Raw genomic sequence first — 13564 nt, 5'->3', positions numbered from 1 at the left:
GCGGTACATTAGGTCCTTAATTAAACTTATACACCTGATTACACAAACCAATAAAATACCCCAAAAAAAATGTTGTCTTTTTTTATTACTTCAATAAAATTATATGTTTGAGTTTAATTGATAAACTAAATATATTACATCTAAGTCTAAGGAATTGTTATACATAAAGTAATTGCCCATTTCGTATAATTCCATCAATAGGCATGCCTTGAAGTTCCCAAAACAAAGTGGTATTGCATTTTTCAGCTTTTAAATAGAAACAAAATTGGTATGAAATACCCCATAAATATAATGCCACCATTTGTGGATAATATATATTTGTTGCAAGGAGAATGGAGAGGGAAGGAAAGTAAAAGAAAGGAAGAAGGATTAGGAAGTCATGGTGAATTCCTTTGTATTCTCATTTGAGATTCCCAAATGCCCCAAAAAATATATAATTTTTTTTTTTTTGGGGGGAAGGGGAGTTTGTGAATGAAAATTTTTCTTCATCTAATTATCTGGAATTACAAGAAAAATTAATGATTTTTTATGCAAGTCAAATAATATAAAATGTTTTCTAGTTAATTTTTCAGTGTTACAAGTTACAATAGAACACAAGAAAACAAGTTAGGTCTTTAAAAAAAATGTTTAGAAAATGTATTTCGTTGAAACAACCGGAATGTAAGTATAAAATTTGGTTGCTAACTATGATCTGTTGCATGGTCGAATCCCCTGAACAAAATACACAAAAGGCTTCACAAATTTCTGACTATATATATTTGAAATTTTTGCCAAGTGCATCTTCTCGGTTTTTGCTATGGGGAAATTCTGCTGCAATTACCTTAGCTAATTGCTAACTTTTTCCAGTGTCCAAGTTTTGACTCACAAGTCACAACTAAGCGTCTGGCTTCTTATCTTCACTGTGATAATGGCTCTTCATGCTAGTGAAAGGCTGCAATCTACAGTTACAGACCACCATTATCAATTTGCTTCTTCTTCTTCTTTTGTCTTCTTTTCCTTCTTTGTTTGACTTTATTTACTAAAATGAACTGAAACCCTTGTTTTTTAAAGGAATACAAATTTTCTATACTACATTTTGTGTTCCACTAATCACAATTTGTCATGTGTTTATTTTTTTCCATTTTAAATTCTTCTTAAAGATATTTTCCAAAAGAAATAAATAAAAGAATTGCATATATAAAAACAAAACAAAATTAAGAACTGCCCATGCTTGGAGGTTTAAGAACCTGACAAAGGATCAAATAGACAGGAACTAATATCGACAAATATTAAGGTGCTGACTAAAAGTATCGATCTCATTTTAAAATAACAAGGCCGTGGGTATAGAGATAAATATAATTACTTTTTCTCGGTTACTAATGGAATTGAGATACCATTGTTGATGAGTAAGTATTATTATGTCCCTCAGGATTACAATTGAGGTGGTACTCTAAATTAATAAAAGACCTCATTTGTTACAAAAATCTAATTTATTTTCATATAACCTTTTAAATATTTGTAAAAGTTTTATATTTGTGCATTCGGCATCAGTTTATAAGTTTAGCTTTTAGTTTTTATGTATAGTTTTTTAAAACTTCATTTTTTTCTCGCTTATAAGTTTAGCTTTTATCCTTTCAATTTTTTTTAAGATACAAATATACTTTAGCATATTTTTAGCAAAAAGCTCAATAAGTTGTTTCCAAACTGACACCTAGGTGACAAGTTTTCATTTGCTTAAAGTGTTGGGAATTAAAGTGGGAATCAATGAAAAACAGAAAATTAGAGTAAACTAAGACATGATCACATGAGTTCATCCTATTTCAATAAGAGGATATTTGACCCTTCTTGGTTGTATATGTTAGATTATTTCTATTACTATATTCTAATTTAGTAACATATATTATTTAAAGTATAATTTTGTAGGATGTACAAAATAATAATAACAAATTTGTGATATCAATGAATTAAACAATTTCATATTTTATTTTATTTGAGAGAATATATGTTTTCATTTTTTTTCCCCATATTTTCAAACAAATCAATAAAACATAGTTTAATTGACATTTTTTTTTTCAACATGTATAATTGACATTAAGATCTAATCATCCAAATCATTGAAAATTTATTAGTGAATAAATTTATAAAAAAAATCATATAAAAAATGAAAATGTCAATGTTTATTAATTTGATAATTGTGTTGTTAACTGTCAAACGCTTACAATATTATTAAAAAAATTTAGTCTATATCGCAAAAACTATTCTACTTAACACTACAATTCAAGATCTAGACTTTTTACAACAACAGCAAATGGGTTGAATTTGAAACTACCACCAGCTTACAAGTTACACAAAAACTATAGCTCTTTCTCATAAGTTGAAGGATAATATCAAATCATATACCTACCACAACTTTCCAATAAAAATTTCTTCTAACAAATCTTGACGGACCCATGATTTGGAACCAGTCTGATACGCAAACTCTCTGTTTAATGTTTATACTTTATACCTGCCAATAGAAATCTATATTGTCCAATTGAATCCTATTAAGATAGACAAAAGAGAAAATTCATGTACATTAGAACCTTCAAATCTCAAAATTCTATCCCATCTTAATTTACTATTCTAAAAAGCTACTTTATCGATTATACCATACCATTTTACAATATTATCAACATCCCAACTTTTATTTTACAACACAACGCATTAAAATAAAAAATCTACACAATAAAATAATATATCCCAAAACCCAATAATATATCCTAATAAAATAAGCTCAACATCCAAATGCTGGGCTTGTTTGGTGCATTAATGCTAAAATTCTCTTACATATAACATTTGCAATACTAAATGTGAATGCTCTTATAGATGGAAAATTTATTAGAAGACTTGTGTACCGTATCTATATTATTCTCCACAAACTCTAAATTTCCCATCCTATAAAAAGTAGAATATTAGATAAAAATTCGTAGGCATAAATTGTCTAGAACCTAAAAAGTCCAAAAAAGGGAATAAATCAACAAATATCTGATCAAAAGTCTATTTTAGCAAACTCCCATTAAGTTTCTTGCTAGCTTCCTTTTGGTACGAAATGGTACAATAAAAAGGGTCTAGCTAGTCTTTAAAATTGGCCTATATATACCCCATTAACCTTAGCACCATTTGCAACTATAACAATTAAACACCATATTCTCTCCTTCATATCTATCCTATATGGTGACTTTGTCAGCATGTCTCTCATCAAAACAAACGATTTGCAAAGGATATTTGAGAAGCTTGACAAGAATGGAGATGGCCTAGTGAGTCTCGAGGAGCTAAATTGGCTTCTTGAAAAAATAGGAGTCCAAATAAGCCTAGACGAGCTCGAATCACTAGTGGGAAAATCAAGCCTCGACTTGAATGAGTTCTTGTCATTTTATGGTTCCATATCATCAAAGCAAAACAATACTAGTAGAAGCACTAGCAACGAAGTTGCGGGAGTAGAAGAAGAAGAGGAAGAGAATGAAGAGAGCGACCTTGTTAAGGCATTCGAAGTGTTTGATTTGAATGGTGATGGGTTCATTTCTTGTGACGAGCTTCAAAAGGTGTTGTCCAGGCTTGGGCTTTGGGATGAGAATAGTGGCAAGGATTGTAGAGTTATGATTCACGTTTATGACACCAACTTGGATGGGCAGCTTGATTTTCAGGAATTCAAGAACATGATGTTTCTTACTATTTCTTGATTCACATTCATTTTGTGGAATTTTTATTGTACAGAAAAAGGCGAATTTCATTGTGATGTTCAACTTAGAAATATTATTGGTCCAATTTGCTATTTTCATCTTTACTTTATACTTTATTAATTATCATATTATTTTTTATGAGTTAGCGTGATCATTATTGTTTTTTTTTTTATACAGATCATTATTGTTACTACATAAATCATGATTTGTACCATTTCAATTATACAGATACCACCTGTCTAAGTCTAAATGAAAAGTGCATTATTGTTAATAATCATGATTTAGAGCTTCCCTTCTTGGACAAATGTAAACCACTTAATTAAACCTAATGAAAAATCAAGTCAATGCTGCAAAGAACCAAGGAATGTTCTAGTATTATATTACCCCATCCATACGCCACTTTTCGCATCTTCTTCAGGTGACAAGTCCATAATCAAAGTCTTATACAAGTGTTTTGGCCCCCGTCAGAAACTATGAAATAATGAAACTCAATTTGGTCTTCTTTTTTATTTTTTGAGAGAGGGAGAGAGAAAATAGGTAGAGCCCATAATTGATTCTTTTTAATTTGCAACATGCATAAGATCATAGCAAGAACTAAGAAGTTTTGCATGACATGAGTAAGCATTAGCATCGACATGCAATGCAATTTCTACTCACAAACAAGATTATTTAGCCTATCAAAAAAAAAAGATTATTTAGCTGCTTCATATATATTCTATTACCTATCTCTTTTCACTTTCATATTTCATGTGCTACCCAGTATCATAGAGTAAATGCTTGGCAACAAACTTACAATTTGTCTATTAGTATATGCTATATAGTAATAGTATATACCATTTTTTTTCATTCATCAAAAAGTATATATGTATATTCCCAAATAAGTAATAATTAGCATTGTGCACCCAAAAAAAAAATGTAGAATTCAGCAAGTGTACGTACTGGAAGGGTCTCAACTTTGCTATGTGGGTATGTGACGGGTATGTGACGATATAGCCAGATGAAATAACAACCACAAAATTCGCACCAGATTGCTTATCCACAATCCACATATCTGAAAAGCAATGACCAATATCTATGGTAAAGAAATCAAATATCAAGACTATTCACTTTTGTATTGATCTCTACTCTTTACTCAGCATATTTGGATACCCAATTTCAACTTGATTCCGTCCTTTTTCTCCTTTTCTTTGGAAGAATGAAATAGATTATTAGAAGAAACAAATTTTAAGTCTTTGGCCAACATAAAAAACAGAGGAATAATGAATACCCCAATTACAGTAGATGACCCTATTAACTAACGAATTCTTAACTTTGTTTTTTTTTTTTTTTTTTAGGAACAATTCTTAACTTTGTTAATTCCATTCCATCCTAGTTTTTTTTTTTTTTTGGGAAATATTTTATACCTTTCGTAATTAAAAATCTTGTTCTTATAAAAAAAATTAAAAAAAAAAACTTCTTGGTGGTCTTCCAAACTAATTCTATTTCTTTTCTTTTTTTAGATATTATTTAATGGGTCATGCTAAAAAGTGCCCTTAGGACATTGGTTAATAATCCATTTTAGGAAAGTTTTAATACTACTTTTATGGGAAATGAAAAAAATTGTCAAAACATTATTGTTTTTTTTTTTCTTTTTCTATAAAAATTTTCTTTAAATGGATTATTAACCAATACCCTAAAGACATTTGTTAACATTTCCTTTATTTAATTAGAGAAATTGTTGTCATGAAAATTTTTATTGCTAATTTAATTTAGTCAAAAACAATAAATACAATAATTAAATAAGGCATACACTTCCAGGAAAACTCACAAGAGTTTCACCTATTCCCTATGACTTTGGTAAAGTCTTTCACAGAAACAGATCGCCCTACAACAATATTTTTCAGCCCATTGCTTTGAATTCTATGGGACAGATTTTTCTTTTTTATTTTCTTGTAGTTTTAATATATTTTTCTGAGCCACTTCCACTTCCACTAGTTCTAATGTTCAAATAGTGTTTTTAATTATGAGTCCGGCTAACGAATGTTCTTAGAGCATTGGTTAACAATCTATTCTAAGAAAGTTTTAATATCACTTTTATGCGAAATGAAAAAAAATTTCAAAACATTAATTGCTTTTTTTTTTCTAATAAAAACTTTCTTTAAATGGATTATTAACCAATGCCCTAAGGGGGTTAGCATTTCCCTTTAATTATAGCACTGGGAAAAGTTAGCTACAAGGAAACTACAGGTAAAAGTGGTTACAGATGTTGGTAGAAATGGATGGTTTGGAAAATTTTCTTTTTTCTTTCATTTATAATAGATACATAGAATTTAAATATTTGTTTCACGATAATTAGTTAATTACTCTTTTCATAAATTAAGATATCATTGAATTACTTTCTAGTGTAGGTGGTTTCGAACTCATTGATTTGAAGTTATAACTTCCATTTCGAACTATATAAGTTTTTTTTAGTATTAGTGGGACACAAATACAAGTTCCTTCTTCGATGACATTTGAAAATTCTTATTACATATAAAGTATCTTCAACTCTACATTTCATAGTGGACCGTTTGATAGTAAAATTATGTAAGACTTGTACGCCAATGCCAAAGACTGTAGTGTGTTGCTGCGAAATTCCCATTGATTAATCCAAGGTGCGAAATCGTGTTTTGGTTCAAGTCTTTGTCATTTTTAATGTAGAAAGTCAATTTGTTGATTTACTTGATGAAAAAGTTAAAAGGGGATAAGTACGTAGAATTTAATTATATTTTAATACCTACTGAATTGGTTGCAACAATTCAACTAGACATTATTCAAATAGTGTGTCTTGAATAATTTGTAGAGAGTTATGCTAGTGCCACATAAAGTGACACAATTTGTGGCACAACTCACTCATGTGGCGAGTTGTGAGTGGTAGGGGTGATGGTGGGTCCATGAAGGAACACCTCTCTACCACTCACAACTTGCCACGTGGGCGAGTTGTGGCACAAATTGTGTCACTTTATGCGGCACAAGCATAATTCTAATTTGTCTAAGGATTTGATTTTTGTTTTTTTTCTTATGAAATAATTTGTATAAAGATAATTACATATAATTTTGACATTTATATTAATTCAAAATTGCGCAATGGTGTAATAGACATCATTTCTCATTGTTGAATATATATAAAGATGGGTAATATAAAAATTCTTGTCTCTAAAGAGGCTACTTGCATCTCAACTCATCATCGGCGATGTGTGACTTAACCAAGATTTGGTTCTCCCTACCTCAACTCATTCCACTTAACTTAAGAGTTTTGGTTGTTACTTAACTTAAGAGTTCTTTTAGCCTTCTGAATCCTCACACATATGACTATAATAATAATTGTTTGTGTTAGAAAAATTGTTTGTTTTACACATGTATGTAATAACGGATATAAGATATTGGAGGAAACTAAACAGACTGTCCCAAATGATGCCAATCTATTTAGTTTCCTTCAATCCTCATATACGACTTTGACATTATCAATTTGCTTATTTACTCATTCAATGAGGCTTCGAAAGTTGATACATACGAATGTAATGTTGAACATGAGATATTGGAGGAAACTAAATGGAATCCTGTGAACAATGCTAATCCATTTAGTTGCCTCCAATTCTCCCATACAACATTGACACTTACAATTCTTTACGCACTCTCAGAGATCAAGGAAACTAGCTGAGCAAATATTTGCTTTATTGATTGTACAAGCTGGTGCTCAAGCTGCTATTTATAGACTATCCAACATGCAATTCAAAAAAGTAAAGAAGAGTGCATGCAGTCTACATGAACTGCAAGACTTTCATGTTAACAAACAATTGTAAGTCTCTCTATACAGTTTAAAGACAGGAAGTTTAAATCTTCATAAATAGCATGACCTGCAATCGTACAAGTAGTTAGGCTCTCTCTCTCTCTCTCTCTCTCTCTCTCTCAATTAGGAAACATCAAAACAAAAACTATTAGATAAATTAAAAAATTAATAAAATAGAAGGCATAAACAACGCCATGTATTCATTCAGTAGTTGTGGAGGTAAATATATTTTCACATACAAAGAAGAATGATAAAATTATCATTCAGTTCTAGCTTTACTTCATCCTATTAGCCCATGATTATAATAAAGCAGACAAATTTAAACACAATAATAATAATAATAATAATAATAATAATAATAATATAATGATATTGTTTTTTATTGTCCTTTCAGTTTGAATTAGAGAACAAATAACAAAATACTCAAAAATAAAAGTTAAATAACACATAAATTTTTAAGTTTAAACAATCCAGAAATTACAAATTTTATCCTCACTACAAAACAACAACAAAAAAAAAATACTAGATATAGTCTCTATATCAAGTTATCAAGCTCCTCAAATGCAGATGGTACATACCACAAAAATTAAGGGAGGGTGAGCCCGGTTGTGTGGGTTAATTCGACTTTGCCCAGCTTTTCAACATCGGGTACGGGTTGACCCATTTAGAATTGACTGGAGCATACTAACGTTTTTTTGTTTTAATTTGGTGGGCCAACATTGGGCTAACAAGTTTAGGCCCAAAATAGTTTGGGTTAAATTAGGGCTCGCCATGTTCGGGTCATTCCGGCTCAAATTGGTTCTTAAACTCAAACTAAAACCCTATTGGAAAACTATAAACCCTAAACACTCGCAGAACACAAAGAACCAAATACCACTAACGGTAATTTTCCTCTTATTTGCTTTTGTTTTTTGTTTTCTCTAATTCTCTTGCTTCTGTTACATGGTTCTTAAAATTTCAAATTAAATTTATAAAATTTATTTAATTTTGATTTTAATTCTGGAATTAGCTGTGGCTGGGTCCTCAAAAACCCTAGCCTTTTGCTTTTGTAATTGTTCTTGATTATGCTAAATGTTTTATTTTATTTTTGAAAATTCAATCAGGAAGATCTGAAGCTTGGGCTGAATTTGTGAAATTCAAGGTTTGTGGAAGCCATGGCTCGTGTCCGAAATGTAAGTGAAAGTATTGTTATGTTTGGTTTTTTTTATTTTTACTACACACTGTTTGGTTGCTGAGCAAATGAAAGAAAGGAAAAGAAATGAATTGTGGGTTTATTTGTTTTTCATTGGGAGGTGGGAAAATTTTGTAGTGTGAGAAGCTAAGTCAAATCCAATGGGCTGTAGCTCAATTGGCACCTCCTCCTTATGCCTTAGGAGTTTTGTTTACTTGATTTTTTCTGTTTCTGATGTGTTTCTCTTGTTTTTTTCTCTGAGGAACCAAATGGGGTTCTAGTTATTGAGCCAAAAAAGAAGGGGAGGGGGGGGGGGGTTCTAGTTTGTATGAGTGTTAATGGATTTGCATGATTTTGTTTTGTTTGATTTAAACAGAAGAAGAAGAAGGTGTTTATGAAGCCAGCTGTGAAGAAGAATCAACCTAGTGTGGATCATATCACAGGCAATAAGATTCCTAAGAGCTTTGTGTTTTCGAGAGGGAAGTTGCCTGGTCCTCTTAGGCAACTTCAAATGGACTTGAGAAAGTTGATGCTTCCCCATACTGCTCTCAATCTTAAGGTAAAAATGATTTATTATCTGCGTTTCCTCCTTCTGTGTGTTTGTCTCCTAAAGTGCCTTTTTGTTGTAACATGAGATTGATGGAAATACACATAATGTGTGGGTGGGTTTGTGTGTCTTCGTCTCCTAAAATATTTTTTGTGGTAATATGGGATTGATGGAAGTACGCCTAATGTGAGGACAATTTTTAAGGGTGTAAAATAATTATAATGCACAAAAGCGGTTGAAACATTTTTGCCACCACCGCACACCCTTAGTATGATAGTTACTCCACAAGTATAAGTGTTTGTAAGGTGCAGGGAGCAAGGGTTGGGGTTCAAGTCTCCAGGAGGGAGTTTCACACACATATACACTTAGATTAGTCTAGAGGAAAATTTCTATCTTATATCAAAAAAGAAACATTTTTGCCACAATCTTAGAATTCTTGTTTAGAGAATATTTCTTCACTTCTCTTTAAGACTTGTGTATTAGGAGTTGGAAAGAAGTGGTTTGTAGCATATGAATGGTGGTTTCATCATAATTTTATTGAGGAATTTAGAAAGGAATTTAATTCTGCCAGGTAGATCATGTATTTAATTGGGTATATCTTAATTCTTGCAAACTGTGATTTCCCCTGTATTTATTTTTTATAAATGTGATTCCCACTGTGATGTGTTCAGTTACAGCAATAGGCTAACTTTAGATTGGAAGTGAATTCTCTGCTGCCTATGTGCTGCATTCATCTATATCTTTTTTTCTTTTCTTTTTTGAGAAACACACACCCACACACATATATATATAGGGGAAGGGGATGAGATAAGAGAATACACTCACACGCTAACACCAAGCATTCATCTATATCAGTCCTAATGTTTTGCTTTTTTTTTTTTTTTTTTGGTAATCCTAATTTATTATGCCAAAAATTTTGAATTAATTGTTTATTTATTTAATATTGCAGGAGAAGAAACGGAATAATCTCAAAGACTTCTTGAATGTTGCTGGGCCTATGGGTGTAACACATTTCCTCATATTGTCAAAAACTGCAACTGCACCCTTCCTAAGGGTTGGAAGGACTCCACAAGGCCCAACTCTTACATTTAAAATAAACGAATACTCATTGGCAGTTGATATTGCACAATCTCAATTGCGTCCTAGATGTCCTCAAGATCTTTTCAAAAACCCTCCTCTGGTAATTTTATATTCTCCACTTATACCCAAAAAGAAAAATCACTCAAATTCACAAACAGACAAAAACTCATGGCTATTTGGTTTTCTAAAATGTTAGTGAAAGGAAAGAAAATGCTAAAACGGGTCTCTTTCTATGCAATTTCCGTCTTTCTTTTTTCTCCAATGACCAGTAGTCCTGTGCATCATTACTAGCCTTTAGTATGAGACATAAGAAGTTAATCATAATATCTGAGTGCAGGAGAACTGATTTGTAACTCCTTGAATGGTTGGCACCTGCACCCTCCATATGTCTTTACGCCCTTATCTTTTATAAGCTAATGTTAGTTGATTAATGCTTATCTCAAAAGTGGAAAGTGCTGCAGCTATACAGTTGCATAATTTGACTTAAACATATGGTGAAATTTTTACCCTTGTTTGTTTAACTTCTGCCCATGTTAATCTCTGATTATATCATTGGCAGATTGTTCTTTCCGGTTTTGGTACTGGTGATCAACATCTAAAGCTCACAACTATAATGTTTCAGAACATCTTTCCTGCTATTGATATAAACACTGTGAGTTTTCAAACAAATTTCGGGTTGGTGCCTGTGACAGCAATACTTATGATCTTATATCCCCCTCTTAATGTTGTTTTAATGTGCATTTCAGGTCAAACTTTCTTCTTGCCAGAGAATTGTATTGCTTAATTACAACAAAGATACAAAGCTTATTGATTTTCGGCATTATTCCATAAGATTACAGCCCGTGGGCGTCTCCCGTAGAATCAGAAAAATTGTGCAGAACCATCAAGTTCCTGATTTAAGGAATCTTCAAGACGTGAGCGACTTTGTCACAAAGTAAGGATTCTTTCTTATTAATTTTGTATTTTTGAAGTCAAGGAAAATTATGTTAGCATGTAGAATTGGAATGAGAATTTAAAATAGAATTTGTCATCTTTGTGCTTCCTGAGGTCTGCAGGTGGTTCATGAAATTTATGCTTGTATAACTTATTTTCCTTGGTTTATATATATATATATATATATATATATATATATATATATATATATATATATATATATATATATATAATAAAAATAAAAAAGTGTAAAAGCATAGCCTTACCTTGAAAAATTAAGGCTTTAAAAATTTGTACATTAGTTGGCAGTGAAAGTAAGAAACTCATAGCTAACAGCCAACTTAACTATATCAATAAGCTCTTGCTAAAATGATAATCCCTCTTCCCACAAGTGTGTGCTTATAACTTACTAGTCACAGAGAGAGAGACTCGTAACCAAGTACAAATTGAGAAGGAAAAAGTACAGATTTTTGTAATACCATGCGTGTTTGGATTGATTAATCTTGGTCATTTGTTCTGGTTTTATATTTATGTTCCTTGTGACTTTAAAGGGCTGGGTATGGATCAGAAAGTGAAGCAGATGATGAAACAGCAACTGTGACTTTGGCTAGTGATCTTGGTAGAATTAACAAGGCTTCGACAAAAAGTGCTGTCAAGCTTCAAGAGATTGGACCCAGAATGACTCTTCAACTCATCAAGATTGAGGAAGGATTATGTTCTGGTGGAGTCATCTTCAGCGAATATGGTATATTTCTCGCAATAACATGTTACTTTTTCCTCTAGCAATGAGATTATATTTGGCTGTAATAAACCTGATAACATATTGGGAATATGTCTCTTAACTTTGAAGTAATCAACTAAGGATACCATGGATGATTGACTACAAGGATGCCATAAGACTTCCCTATGCAGGTCTACCATGACCTACTTTGGCCATTCCTCCAAAAAATTTCTACACGCTTGATTTCTTCTCATTCTTTATGGACACAAAACCTGCTTTCCTTGAGACCTTCATAAACAATTTAGTTTTTTTTTTTGATAATCTCATAAACAATTTAGTTATATCCTCTAAACAGAGTTCCTGCTTCCAAGCCCTACATCCTTATATATATATATATATATATATATATATATATATTTCAATGGATGCTATGCATGCTACCATTAGAAATTTGCATATTACAGTTTCTAGCTGAGTCATGTTTAAATGAGATAAATCACAATTCTGCTCAAATTTTATAATGATGATGCCGGTTAACTTGGTCGTAACCTGCCTTCAATGGACCTTTTGACATTCTGTGATTTGTCCTGCCTGTTATATTATATTATCTATCTTTCATTACATCCTTCTGATCCATGGTCTAGGCTTCCCAGATTTAATTTTCCCTTAATTGCATTTTTTACTTTTCTAGTTATGGAGTCCCGTCTCTTCTCCAATTCACATATGTTCTTCCCTTTTAAACTTTGTCTTCCTATACAATCAGCAGGCCTTGTGATAATCCGCACCTTATGATATTTATTGGATACTTGGTTCTTCGTTTTTCTGGTGTTATTCTGTTTCCCTTATTTATTTTGTTACATCTCTTTTTCTAAAATATCATTTATCAAAAAATAAATAAATCTCTTTTACTAAATATCATCCCTCTCTTGTTTCACCTTCAATATTAATGTTTTAGTACTTTTTATTGTAAAATCACTTTTCCTTTATTTGTTATTCACGATCCTTGCTCTTCGCAGGAATTGACAGATTACTATTAAACTTTTATCATGAACTTACTTATTCTCCCCCTGTTATTTTCAGGAAATAGTGATGGCAAGAAGAAGCAGGACAAGGAAGACACAGATGAAAATGAGGAAGACATGGAGGAAGACATGGATGAAGATGAAGAAGATATTGAAGAAGATCCAGAAGGTGAAGCAGAAGACTAGCTACTGGTCAAGTTGGGACCTGAAGTGGTTAGCACTCTTTTTGATATTTGATACCTCACTTGCTCATCCATCAAGGGAAATCATTAGGAGCCGATCACAAACCCTGCTGTTCTCTCTCTCTCTGCTCAGTAGAGAGAGGGAGAGATCTCCTTATTAAGGATTTGGATGGCACTGTTGCCCACAATCTTAAATACTCCATTATGTTCTTGTATTGTTGTAAATGAAAAAAAAAACACATTAATTGAGTTCAAGAAAAGAATCTTTGGGTCTGAATAGGCTTGGGTGTATTCTATGTCTATTTAGAATATATTGGGAACAGTATGCTGAAGGCATGGGCATTGCCATGCATAATCAAAGACTTTTAATTTTATTATTTGATAAGTGCGTAATCAAGGACT

General features: G+C 31.8%; 2 protein-coding genes across 3 annotated transcripts; both read left to right on the top strand.

Moving 5' to 3' along the window:
* The first annotated feature begins 3134 nt into the window (after nucleotides 1–3134).
* Nucleotides 3135–3897, top strand: LOC142621213 (putative calcium-binding protein CML44). Its single transcript, XM_075794530.1, has one exon. The coding sequence runs from the start codon at nucleotides 3207–3209 to the stop codon at nucleotides 3696–3698; it is 492 nt and encodes a 163-aa protein (XP_075650645.1). The 5' UTR covers nucleotides 3135–3206; the 3' UTR covers nucleotides 3699–3897.
* A 4396-nt stretch (nucleotides 3898–8293) lies between these two features.
* LOC142618682 (peter Pan-like protein) lies at nucleotides 8294–13539 on the top strand. 2 transcript variants are annotated; one of them, XM_075791668.1, is made up of 8 exons: nucleotides 8294–8388; nucleotides 8614–8678; nucleotides 9054–9236; nucleotides 10174–10404; nucleotides 10864–10956; nucleotides 11051–11238; nucleotides 11789–11982; nucleotides 13039–13539. In XM_075791668.1, the coding sequence occupies exons 2-8, from the start codon at nucleotides 8661–8663 to the stop codon at nucleotides 13164–13166; spliced, it is 1035 nt and encodes a 344-aa protein (XP_075647783.1). In that variant the 5' UTR covers nucleotides 8294–8388; nucleotides 8614–8660; the 3' UTR covers nucleotides 13167–13539. The 2 variants fall into 2 exon arrangements, with proteins under 2 accessions (XP_075647783.1, XP_075647782.1); XM_075791667.1 differs by having other exon boundaries at nucleotides 8610–8678.
* Nucleotides 13540–13564: the final 25 nt, after the last annotated feature.

This window comes from Castanea sativa, chromosome 12, assembly GCF_040712315.1.
Source record: "Castanea sativa cultivar Marrone di Chiusa Pesio chromosome 12, ASM4071231v1".
In the NCBI taxonomy this organism is placed as follows: domain Eukaryota; kingdom Viridiplantae; phylum Streptophyta; class Magnoliopsida; order Fagales; family Fagaceae; genus Castanea; species Castanea sativa.
This window is presented reverse-complemented; position numbering and strand designations above follow the sequence as displayed.

Coding starts and splice junctions, on each gene's coding strand:
- LOC142621213 (XM_075794530.1), top strand. CDS start 3,207: ATGTCTCTCATCAAAACAAACGATTTGCAAAGGATATTTGAGAAGCTT.
- LOC142618682 (XM_075791668.1), top strand. Junction 9,237..10,173: donor ATACTGCTCTCAATCTTAAG/GTAAAAATGATT, acceptor TTAATATTGCAG/GAGAAGAAACGGAATAATCT. Junction 11,983..13,038: donor AGTCATCTTCAGCGAATATG/GTATATTTCTCG, acceptor TGTTATTTTCAG/GAAATAGTGATGGCAAGAAG.